The 12,458-nt window shown below is 43.7% G+C and overlaps 1 protein-coding gene across 1 annotated transcript in view; it reads left to right on the top strand.

Annotated features, from left to right (window-relative positions):
* The window catches only part of LOC101912862 (glutamate receptor ionotropic, NMDA 2B), a 31,190-nt gene extending 19,143 nt beyond the window's left edge, over positions 1-12,047 (top strand). Inside the window, exons 6-9 of the mRNA XM_005237386.3 lie at positions 3,749-3,909; positions 6,089-6,276; positions 8,061-8,299; positions 10,140-12,047. Of these exons, the coding sequence (XP_005237443.2) occupies positions 3,749-3,909; positions 6,089-6,276; positions 8,061-8,299; positions 10,140-12,047 (2,496 nt within the window). The remainder of the gene's footprint in view (positions 1-3,748; positions 3,910-6,088; positions 6,277-8,060; positions 8,300-10,139) is intronic.
* Positions 12,048-12,458: the final 411 nt, after the last annotated feature.

The raw sequence follows: 12,458 nt of genomic DNA, 5'->3' as shown, positions 1-12,458 counted from the left end.
CTCTTGGCACATGCTTGGGGTAGAGTAGTGACTTGGGGCTCTGACAGGAGAAACATTGACAGTTCTCTCATTAATCTAAATTTTGACCATTTCTGTCAATATCTGTGGTTAATTACTTTGTCGATATTTACTGAGGCATCGAGATTATCTTTGTGCAGGCTGCCTCCATGTAATGGCCCCTGCACTGTGCCTCAGCTCCTGCCACATGTCTCTCAGACTCCTTCTAGACAAGCCTGCCAGAGTGCCTTGTTCCCCTGAGACTGACAATTCTGATCCAGGACCAGTCTTCCAGCATTTGGCAAAAGCCAAACAACTGCCTTTCCTTACTGAACTCTTTGTCTGTTCTGGTTTTGGCTGGGATAGAGTTAATTTTCTTCCTCATAGCTAGTACAGTGCTGTGTTTTGGATTGAATATGAAAATAATGTTGATAACACACTGATGGTTTAGTTGTTGCTTACTCTGAACCAAGGACTTTTCAGTTTCCCATGCTCTACCAGTGAGCAGGTGCACAAGAAGCCAGGAGGGAGCCTGGCAGGGACAGCTGGCCTGAACTAGCCAAGGGGATATTCCATACCATAGAATGTCATGCTTGGTATATACACTGGGGAATGTTGGCCAGGAGGGGCTGATCACTGCTCAGGGACTGGCTGGGCATTGGTCAGCAGGCAGTGAGTAATTGTATTGTGCATCACTTGTCTTTCTTGGGTTTTATTCCTTTCTCTCTTTTCCATTATTGTTGTTGTTGTTGTTATTAATATTTACTTTATTTCAATTATTAAACTGTTCTTAGCTCAACCCACAGGTTTTACCTTTTCCCAATTCTCCTCCCCATCCCACAGGGCAGGGGGGAGTGAGCAAGTGGCTTTGGGGTACTTAGTTGCTGGCTGGGGTTAAACATGACAGTGTCAATTAACTTTGCTTCTTATAGATCTTGTCCAGTTTCTCCACGCATGTTCCTCCACCACGTTGCCAGGAGAGGACACACTCTCCCCATCTGTCCCATATATTTTCTGGGAAGGCTTGTATGTCTTCTTGTTCCTTCAGTATGAACTGTGTAGGACAGAAGTGAGCTCATAAAGGTGCAGCTGGTTTTGGCTCTGGAGAGCTCTTTAGGTATCCCTTCATCCCTGGACTGAGCTATGCTCATATACTGCCAAGTAACAAACACAGGGGGGTTTCAGATGCTATCTCCTGTAAGAAGGCTGTGTCTGTGTACCCCTGTTATTTCTAAAATGTGGAGAAGTTAGCTGCTTATCTCTGGCTCCAGCTTTGCAAACACCAAACCAGGTGGCTGGGGATGCATGTTCCTCTTAGGCATTCAATCTAAAGATCTCTGGTGTGAGTCCCTTATGGATCCTTTCAGACTGTTTCTCATCTTGTTGTCCACCAGACTGTGGTTGAAGTGTGTGCACATGTGGGTGTGTGGAGAACAATTTGCATTTACAGATCTGTTCTGACTGAGGAATGAGCAGGGGGTAAGGGATGATGAGTGAATGTGCAGTATGTGGTTTTGTAGAAGGCATCAGCCTGGCTTCCTTCTCTAGAAACATGCTCCTCCAGTTGCTGAAAACAATAATTTCCTTCTGGAGGAATGTTTTCATTTATTTGTTGATTTCTCAGGAGGTTAAAAATTCAATTAATAAAATAAAATAAAAATTAAACATGGAACCTTTTATCTCTGACTGCTAAGATGGTCCCTTGAACACAGTGGGGACAGTAGATAGTTCAGAGGTGGGTGGTTATCACAGCGCTGCTTAACTCTGTAATCCTTCTTGCTCTGGTTCATAGGTGCAGTGATGGAAGCAGACAAAATTAGAAATTGTGTCACTGCAAATGGAGAGTGGAAGTGTAAAATAGACATTGGATGGGTCTTTTTTTCTCTTAACACTCTTTGGGCCCAGAGAGGGTCTCATAGCTGCTGCTTCTCCAAAGGACATGCTGAAGCTGAGGTCACACCGATGCTGGTCAGGCCTGCTGCTGTTTGCTCTGCTAACTTTACTCTGTTGGAGGGTTCTATTGGGGATGGAGGGTGCCTCGGCCTCAAGGCTGGGAAAACAAGCTGTCCACTTTGCAGACTCCTGTGATGGGTCCCCTAAGTTGCTGCTACAGTCAGCTTGGAGAAAAAGCATAATTTTAGCATGTTGCAGTGATCTTTCTCCCATTAAAGTTTTCTTTCATTACAGGTTTTGATAGCTATGAGTTTGTCTTCCTCCCTAGGGTGTGTGACGGGGTTCTAAGAGCCACCTTACTGCTTGTTTCATCCTGTGTGAAACCTCTTCTTTTTGGTGATGTGCTAACCTGTGTTTCAAAAAACAGGCCCGCTGTTTTCTATTGGCTTAAAGCAGTAGAACGTGTTCTCTCTCACACACTCATGTGTGCACATACAAGGCAGCCCATCTCACCATCCAAACTGGAGAGATGTTTTCTTGCACAGCTGGATGTGTTGACTAGTATGTAGAAACGGGTGATGTGAACGGTGTATTCACCCATCCACAGACAGAACTCCTGGTTGGCCTTATTGCTGAGATGATGTGAATGAGATACACTGCTTTAGTGGCTTTGGCCTCCTCAGCTGAGTTGACCGGGTTCCAAACTGGCTTTGAGCAGAACTCAAGAACAAGGCTCGTCTGCATATTTTTTAAGCTATAGCTGTAGACTGCAGCCACATTTCTACTATAGAAGGTCGCAGTATATGACTGCATATGTTCATGTACAGGTGAACTGTTGCTGTTAAATGGGTTTGGTTTGATGGTTAGCATGTTCTTAGCATGCTTCTCGGGATCATCCAAATAAACAGTCACAGGTGGGAGTCAAGAATTAACACCAGGCAAGCTACTGCTTGATAAATCAAGAGAGGAGGAAGCTTCTCTCCATTTAACCTACTTTTGCACCTTTTTCTTTACTGCTTATTCAGTTCCTGGCTTACAATTCCGTGCTCCTTCCTGTCTGCTAGTTCTAGGGGTTTTAAGCAGTCTCGATAATTTACAGTCTAAATTTTACTGCTCATAAAACACCAGAGAGCATTGATTATGACTTGAGTTAAGCAAGTGGCATATAAAATCTCACAGCCTTTCAGCCGTAGGGGAATGTTATGATGAATGTATTTCTTGGGAGCAGCAAAAGGTTTGGAGTATTCTGCCAGCTCTGTTCAGGGCATCAAATGTTACTAGTGACTTGAGCCACTAACAGCATTTCATTTGGGACATTTGCCCAAAAGTTTGAAAGGTGATCATTCCTTTGGTGAAGTCGGTGTGAGGTGTTCTGAGAGGCATCTCTCACCATTAATTACTTTTCCACTTCAGACAGAATCAGGAAGTGCAAAGACATCCACAGAGCTGAAAAAGATACTTCTTAGAAAATAAATGACACTTTGTAGATAAAATGCACATAGATTTTATTGAAAATCTTCTCTTGATTGTGTTCCAAAGCTGCCGTTACATTTTCCCTTCCCTTTTTCCTTTTTCTTTTTATCTATCCTCCTGTTAATCTTTGATCACTGGCTATTTTTTGCACTTAATCCAGAGGGGACAGAAAGACCACATTGCTCAGATTCACTTCTTGGTTCTTAGGTACTAACAGGAGATGTTTGTGTTTGAAAACGGTGAAATATAGTATCTTCTCAGTATTATTTTCTACATGATAGTAAAATAAAATCAGAACTATCTTCTGAGGAGAACGTGTTCTTCCATTCAGATGACTGCTTCTTGCTGAAAGATTGTGAGAAATGTTCTTTTTCTGTCTCTCCAGTTCCAGAAACCCAATGACTTCTCACCTCCTTTCCGCTTCGGGACAGTTCCCAATGGCAGCACAGAAAGGAACATTCGCAACAACTACCCTGAAATGCACAGCTACATGGTGAAATTCAATCAGAGGGGGGTGGATGATGCACTGTTCTCACTGAAGACTGGGTAAGGCTTTCTTTCATGCTTGCTCACCACAGAAACTTTCTTTGCATGTTTGTCTGAAAAATTTTTTGTAGGGTTTGGAAAATGAGCCTCCATTATCGTTCCATGATTAAGACCACAAACAGCACAAGAGAATAATTCTGTGGTTCTCTTAGCTAGGTTTTTCTATTGACATCTGTATAAGAGTTTCTGGTTTTGCTGTGTTTATAAGACTATTTAAGAGAAAGAGGATCTTCCATATCCTTGTGTATGCTAGCCTTGTGTATATTAGTATGTATTAGTGTATATTAGTCCTTGCTTCATCAAGGTGTTTCATGCTGATGGGTCCTTATGCATACACAGGAAAAGCTCACAGACCTCTGTAGACAAAGTTTTTTTTTCAGAGCATTTATACTGTCACCTCGAAATTCCTTTGTTTTCCCTTTGTTGCTGTTGTTTCTGGTTATAAAAGATTATGTTAATCAGGAAGCTGAAACAATCCTTGCCAGACCAATCCCACCCCAGTGTATCACCAGCTAATATACTGTTATGGAAGGCGTGCTTGAAGCAAATAGTTTGGAAGTAGCCCTTCTCTCTGGAATGTTTTAGTGTCAAGGACTGAACAAAATGTTTGAATAATAAAGAAGTATATAAAATGGGAGCATTTATTTGGGTAATTTGGGAAATGTGGGAAAAATCATTAGCAAAATGTATGTTTGAACAGCTCATCCTATTTTAATATCAGTGAATCTGCAGAGGAGCTAACTTAAAACACCATATTGCAAGCTTTTGTCCTTTATCTTCCCAGGTAAAGACCTTGCCCCAGAGCTGACCATTTTGATTGTCATAGCCCAGGCCCAGTGAAAAAAAAACACGCTTGCTTACACTCCTATTGCATCCTTACGAGAAAGTTCATTCCAAAGCACGAATGAAGATGTTCAGCCAATTTAATTACTAGATTGACTGAATATTCCTAAACCTGATTGCCAGGTTCAAAGGCACACAGCCCATTATAAATGATTGTACCATTGTTGGATGGTATCCTGGGAAGGTACGTTTGCCAGGATAGTCATAATCCAGGAAATAAATATGCTCTGTCCTGGAAATATATGGATGAAATAGAGCTCATCACTTGTGGTAGATGTCATCCTGGCTTCAAATCCACCCTTGGACAGACTTCCCCACAGATACACACTTGAACTGAGATAATCACCGTACTGGAAATACATGTGCAGGAGGTGGATTGAAAAGATAGCGTGGGTGTGAGAATGTGCAAGGTGGAAGGTCTTCAGTCTTTTATTGGAAAGTGCTTCATTTCAGATCTAGTGGGAAGATTTACTCATCCGCTGTCTTTGGTTATGTGGAAGATGCAGCCCCCTGAGACTGTCCCCCACATCCAAATCAATTTGTTGCATTGAGAGGAAGGCTTTCATTAGTCTGTTGTGCTGTCTACCCATCCCAGCCAATAATGGAGATTTCTCTGTGTTGAAAAAGATTTTTTCTTCTGGTTTTCCTCTAAGCACTCTTTACCAAAGAGCTACTCAGCATGGTAAACCATGAAACTGCTGTCATGTCCCCTTGAACACTGGGAAAGATCCAGTAGTGCTTTTCACAGTAACTGAGGTGTTAAACACGACGCCCTGACTATATTAATTTGAAAACAATTGCATTTTGCTCAGCTAAGTCATGCCAGCAGTTTGAATTTGAGATATTTTCCTTACTTCAGCCCCTACTTTACTATCTAATATTGATACGTTGGCAGTGTTGGCTTAACAGTCAGACTCCATAATGATCTTAAAGGTCTTTTCCAACCTAAACGATTCTATGATTTTATAAAGCATCTTTAGATTCCTTTGAGAAGAAAGTCAGTACAGTAATACAGGCTATTCTTAGGACTATAGATCCCCTTGACTTCCTCTTCATTCATCTTTATCTTGCAGTATGTTTGTATTCCAAATTTTCTTTCAGATCAGAAATTATGATTATCAAAGAGTCAGAAAGAAATAGTTCTCATTTATAATCTAACTTTACCTATAAACAGGTTCTAGGCTCAGATTTTAGTTAACTGATAAAGGTGAAGGTGCAACCTATTGTCTGTCTGAAGGAAGTTTGTTTCTGCCTTAATTACCCAAGAACACCATTGAACTTATACAGATTCTGTCTTTTCTGTACTATACCCCTCTTGTTTCTTGCACCTGTGCAGGAAGTTGGATGCTTTCATTTATGATGCAGCAGTGCTAAACTACATGGCTGGCAGAGATGAAGGCTGCAAGCTGGTGACGATTGGGAGTGGGAAAGTGTTTGCTTCCACTGGCTATGGCATTGCCATCCAAAAGGACTCAGGCTGGAAGCGCCAGGTGGATCTTGCCATTCTACAGCTTTTTGGAGATGGTAAGTGACAAGAAAAAGAGGAGTTGGGGTTTTCCTAAGAAATTCCAAGTTTTGCATGTATGAAATAGAAGTTCCTGGCATTGGCATGTCAGATTTCAGTTGAGAACAGGAAATTATTAAGAAGGGTTCATTAGAGACATTACACCAAAAATGTAAGGGTGTCACTTGTTTTATGTTGTTGATGCAGGGTAGAAGTATCATCAAAGGCAATGTCAAAAGCACTAAAGGTTTCATAGGACCAGCTCACGTGTGTTTGAAAAGTATCTTGTGCGAAGAATGTCTTGTAAAAACAAGATTTCTGTTGTGAACTTGCACTACCTTTGAGGTTTTGCTATGACCAAACCCACTAATTACACTGGACTTTCTGTGGTCATCACATGTGTTAGAGTTCTAGCCAGGATCAAGTCATGCAGAGTTTACAGAATTAAAGAATAAATATTTATGTATGAAAAAGTTAACACAGATTTCCCAAAACATAAAAAAAAACCCCCAAGGAAACACTTGAGATCAGAAACATATTTGGAAGTGAGTTTTTAATCAGAACATTATAGTTACCTAGTTCAATATTAGCTTTCACAGAGAAATTGCTATTATTAAAAAAATTATTCATGGGATAAGGGATTCCTTTTTAGAAAATATTTTCCTGGCTTTCCCTTTCCATTCCATATTATATCTTGCTGTGCCCTTTTTCTGAATACATAAAATTCACAGGCTATTTTATTTATAAGTATTTCTTTTTATCTGAAATCTGAAAATAACATATGGTATAAGAAATATGAAAAGAACGTAGCTCTGACATACTTCAGCAGAAAATTGGCCACCTGATGGATAGGGCGTTCTGTCATCTAAACAGCCTAATATGTATTATTTCAGAAAGAAACGTAAGTTCTCCATAAAGTTTTAAAGACTGTGCTATAGCACCACATAAATATACAGATTTTTTCCTCCTTGTCATTGGATTGGAAGTTGAAAAAGTGAAAAACTAGATTTCCTAACAACATGAAAAGAATTGCCAACCTGCAAAATTAGTTTGTTTCTGAATATCTCAGTGTATGTCTCTGTGTGTGTGTGTGTGTGAGAGTGTTTATCTCTCTCCCTCCTCATGAAAATAATATAATGGGAGTAAGTGGGGTATGAAATTAGACTACAGAACATTTGTTCCGCGCTGATACAGATTAGTAATATTTTTGATTGGTCAAAGGGCTTGGAAGTGTTGAATTTGAACAAAATTGAAGGGAAGAAAACCATGTAAAAATGCACAAATATTTTGGGAGTATTGCACCTAGTTTTAATGAGCTATGGATATGATGGGAACAAATTCAAAATCATTTAAAAAAATGAACATTTTGAATTTTGAATTGGAAACATACAATGTTTTTATTTAGAGGTGATTCATTTTTGTCTACCAGTATCAGTCACTGATTTTCCCCTTCATTGACCTAATATGAAAGTGGAAATTTCTGAGGCCAAGTTTTCAGTCATCTGGTGGATAACTTTTTCAGGATCTCACTGTAGACATTTGGCAAATGTGATAGCTGTGTCCTGTGGTACGGGTTTTGTGGCTGTGGAAAAATACTGTTGCCTTCCCTGTGACAAATTGCACTTGCCCCTATCAGAAGGGCAGTCAGGGTATTTCATGGATGTAATAGAAGTGGAAAAAAAGCATGGCCACTGGAAATGACCTTAGATCAGCTTCTTGCTTTCAGTCTGCCCCGGCTTGAGTTCTTTAACCATTGCAGAGCTGTCTATCTAACCTGTTTCTTTCCTTCTTTCTGTCTTTCTAGGGGAGATGGAGGAGCTGGAAGCACTGTGGCTCACTGGGATTTGTCACAATGAGAAGAACGAGGTTATGAGCAGCCAGCTGGATATAGATAACATGGCAGGTGTCTTCTACATGCTGGGAGCAGCCATGGCTCTCAGTCTCATCACCTTCATCTGTGAGCATCTCTTCTACTGGCAATTCCGCCACTGCTTCATGGGCGTCTGCTCTGGCAAGCCCGGTGTAGTCTTCTCCATCAGCAGGGTGAGTGTCATTGGCTAGTGGGGATGAACAGAGGCTTTATTCAGACAGTCCTAGGTACTGGAGAAGGGGAAATCCACCAAGACTGTCTAACACACAGCATAGAGTAGTGGTCTGCACGATAAAGGCTGGTGTCTTTTCACCATTAATGTTGCAAGAACATCTGATGGTTTTCTGTGACACCTTTGGTTTCTGCTGGATTATGGTCATGTAAATGAAAATTTACCATGGAAATGAAAATGCAGTATAAAGAGAAGTAAAGTGTAACTGTCTGCTCCTCCAAAGTGAGTTGCAAGAAGGCCAGATTTGGGGAGAGTAAGTCAAGTAACGGTGGATAACATGGTTAGAAATTCAGGAGTTTTTCATTGTCCTCTGTATTCCAGCTTTTCACTTGACCTTATGTTAACTAAAAGTGTGCTGTTATGGACAGTCATAAGTCCCTAACCAAAAGCCATACCCTAAACCATGCAGAAATCCTTCCAGAGAGGATGACCGCATAAACTTAGCAATTGCTTTATGCACATCTGCCTTAGGGTATAATATTTACATTTAAAGCAGGTTCTAGTCATTTCTGAGTAATCTTTCTGATATTATTGTAACAGTATTCCATTTGGAGGTTTTTTATCTTCTTTTAAGCCACTGGTCCCTTCCCCTGATCCATTCTGAAGTGAGGTCAAATCTCAGCATTTTTTACTTCAGTGTCCAACGTAACAGAATTAACTTTGATTATGAAAGGAGTATATAATTGTCACATATCATATCGTTGAAGAGAAATGACAAAGCCTTTTGAAGGCAGGGGCACAGCCTCTCTTCTATATTGTTAATTTCTAACCTGGTTTATTCTGGAGATGCAGTGCGGAATTGTGGTTGGTGATCCTCAGCTAGGGTTATGTTAGACCTGGACCAGGTTGGTGAAAAGTATGAAAAGTGTTAATCATCTTCTAGCTGCTGAGAAACCATGGTAACATGATGTGATGGTGTTCATTTTACAATTGACATTATTAAGCAGGCGCCATTCAGCAGGCCAGGGAATGAACGAGCCCCTTTCCTTCTGCTCCTAGGGGTAGCCCTCGCAAACAGTCTGTGTCATGGATGAAATGAGCTAGTGGAGAATGTGAAGGAACCAAGCACTTCTGCTGGCTGATTTGAGGTTGAATAGAGGACTTTACGCTTTCATCTGGGATGTCAATTTGGAGGCTGTTATCACTGTTAAATTTAACAGCATGCAATTAAAAATTCTATTGTACCTCACTCAACCAGATGCAAAAGACCTAAATACCTATTCGGCAGTCTTGCTCTTTCTCTGTTTCCCTTTCTAATCTGTACTGGTGATTAATGTAACTCGGTTTATGACAAATGAAGCTGTTCCCTTTTTAAGATAGCTCCTGTCTTGTTGATTCACTGATGTCCAGATGAATTTCAAGGGCCAAAACAGACTTTCTTCCTCTCATCCACACAGAATCATCTGTCTTGATGCTTTTCTTCCCAAGGATATTATTGTCCCCATTAGCAATTCTGTTACACCTACTAGATCTGAGTAACTCTTAGAGATGCAAACAGGTATTCCTGCATCCTACAGATATAACATGAGGCAAAGCAGAGGAAGAGGAATGAGGGGGAAGGAAATGTGTGACAGGTGAGAAAGAGGGGCAAAACAGCAAGGGTTTGTAGGGCAGGTCTGATTTAATTTGATTTGATTGTACATCATGATGGAAGGCTGACAGGCCTTCTGTCCTAGAGGAACATGCTACTGCTGCACAGGGTGCTTCCTGGCTTCCAGGCCAGGTCCTCTTTCATGTATTCTTTGCAGGACCACTCACCTTCCTGCTTTTTCTAATTTCAGGGTATCTACAGCTGCATCCATGGCGTGGCCATCGAGGAACGCCAGTCAGCTATGAACTCCCCCACGGCGACTATGAACAACACCCATTCCAACATCCTCCGCCTGCTTCGGACAGCCAAGAACATGGCCAACCTGTCAGGGGTCAATGGCTCACCACAGAGTGCCCTGGACTTTATCCGCCGTGAGTCATCGGTCTATGATATCTCTGAGCACCGCCGTAGCTTCACTCACTCAGACTGCAAGTCCTACAACAACCCCCCCTGTGAGGAGAACCTCTTCAGCGATTATATTAGTGAGGTGGAAAGGACCTTTGGCAACCTCCAGCTGAAGGACAGCAATGTGTATCAGGACCACTACCACCACCACCACCGCCCTCACAGCATTGGCAGCACCAGCTCCATCGACGGGCTTTATGACTGTGACAATCCACCCTTCAATGCCCAGTCACGGTCCATTGGGAAGAAACCCTTGGACCTGGGGTTACCCCCTGCCAAGCACAGCCAGTTGGGTGACCTTTATGGCAAGTTCTCCTTCAAGAGTGACCGCTATGGGGGCAGTGGGGCCCACGACGACCTGATCCGCTCAGATGTCTCTGACATTTCCACTCACACGGTCACCTATGGCAACATTGAAGGCAATGCAGCCAAGCGGCGGAAGCAGCAGTACAAGGACAGCCTGAAGAAGCGCCCGGCTTCCGCCAAGTCCCGGAGGGAGTTTGATGAGATAGAGCTGGCCTACCGCCGGCGTCCGCCCCGCTCACCCGACCACAAGCGCTACTTCAGGGACAAGGAAGGGCTACGGGACTTCTACCTAGACCAGTTTCGGGCAAAAGAGAACTCACCGCACTGGGAACATGTGGATCTGACGGATATCTACAAAGAACGGGGAGATGATTTTAAGCGTGACACAGGAGGAGGTGGAGGTGGATCCTGCACCAACAGGGCCCACCACAAGCACAGCTCAGGCGAGTTTGGTGGAGGCAACGAGCACAAGCATGGCGTTGTGAGTGGGGTCCCAGCACCGTGGGAGAAGAACCTGACCAATCTAGACTGGGAGGACCGGCCTGGGGCTAATTTCTGCCGTGGTTGCCCTTCTAAGCTGCACAACTACACGCCATCAGTGGTGGGGCAGAACTCCACCCGCCAGGCCTGCATCCGCTGTGAGGCCTGCAAGAAAGCAGGCAACTTGTATGACATCAGTGAGGACAACTCTCTCCAAGAGCTGGATCAGCCACCTGCCCCCGTGCCCATGGCCACCAGCGCCACTTCCTCCTCCAAATATCCTCAGAGCCCTTCCAATTCTGCCTCCAAGGTACAGAAGAAGAACCGCAACAAGCTCCGCCGGCAGCACTCCTATGACACTTTTGTGGACCTGCAGAAGGATGACTCAGCCCTGGCCCCCCGCAGCGTCAGCCTCAAGGACAAGGGCCGCTTTTTGGAGGGTAGCCCCTACGCCCACATGTTTGAGATGCCAGCCAGTGAGACCACCTTTGCCAACAACAAGTCCTCAGTGCCCGCCACCAGCTACCACCACCACAACAACCCCGGCAGCAGCGGGGGCTACATGCTCAGCAAGTCGCTCTACCCCGACCGGGTCACCCAAAACCCTTTCATCCCCACTTTTGGGGATGACCAATGCTTGCTCCACGGCAGCAAATCTTATTTCTTCAGGCAGCCTGTGGTGGCAGGAGGGCCCAAAGCCAGGCCAGACTTCCGAGCCATTGTCACCACCAACAAGCCGGTGGTCTCAGCCCTTCACGGGGCTGTGCCAGCCCGTTTCCAGAAGGACATCTGTATAGGGAACCAGTCCAACCCCTGTGTGCCTAACAACAAAAACCCCAGGGCTTTCAATGGCTCCAGCAACGGGCATGTTTATGAGAAACTCTCCAGTATTGAGTCTGACGTTTGAGTGAGAGGGGAAGAACGCGGGGAGGGACTGGGGGTGTATGTGGAGTGTGGGAGGGTGGGGTGGGATCAATCCCATTGGCTACTCTCCTGGGTCATCCTTAGTTAGTGGGATACTGGAGTTCTGAGTAGTGCAGCACTGGTGACAAGTGCCACCTCTTTGGTTTCCCCTCTTCCTCCTCCTCTTTCCCACCCCTCCCCTTTTATCTTTTTTTCCATGTTCTCGCTCCTTCCATTCTCCTCCATTCCTGGCCATTGCACTTTACAGTGACGTTGGAGTTGGATATCCTTGCTCGTGATTTCAGGAAGTGGAGAAAAAGGCAGGGAAGGGGTGGGTTGAGGGAGAGTGGCAGTGACTCTACTGTTTCACTTTTGCTGGCTCCTGGCAGAGAAAGGCATGTGCACACACACATGG

The sequence above is a fragment of the Falco peregrinus genome, chromosome 6 (assembly GCF_023634155.1).
Source record: "Falco peregrinus isolate bFalPer1 chromosome 6, bFalPer1.pri, whole genome shotgun sequence".
Lineage (NCBI taxonomy): Eukaryota > Metazoa > Chordata > Aves > Falconiformes > Falconidae > Falco > Falco peregrinus.
Note: the sequence above shows the minus strand (reverse complement) of the source record. Positions and strands in the feature narration are given on the sequence as shown.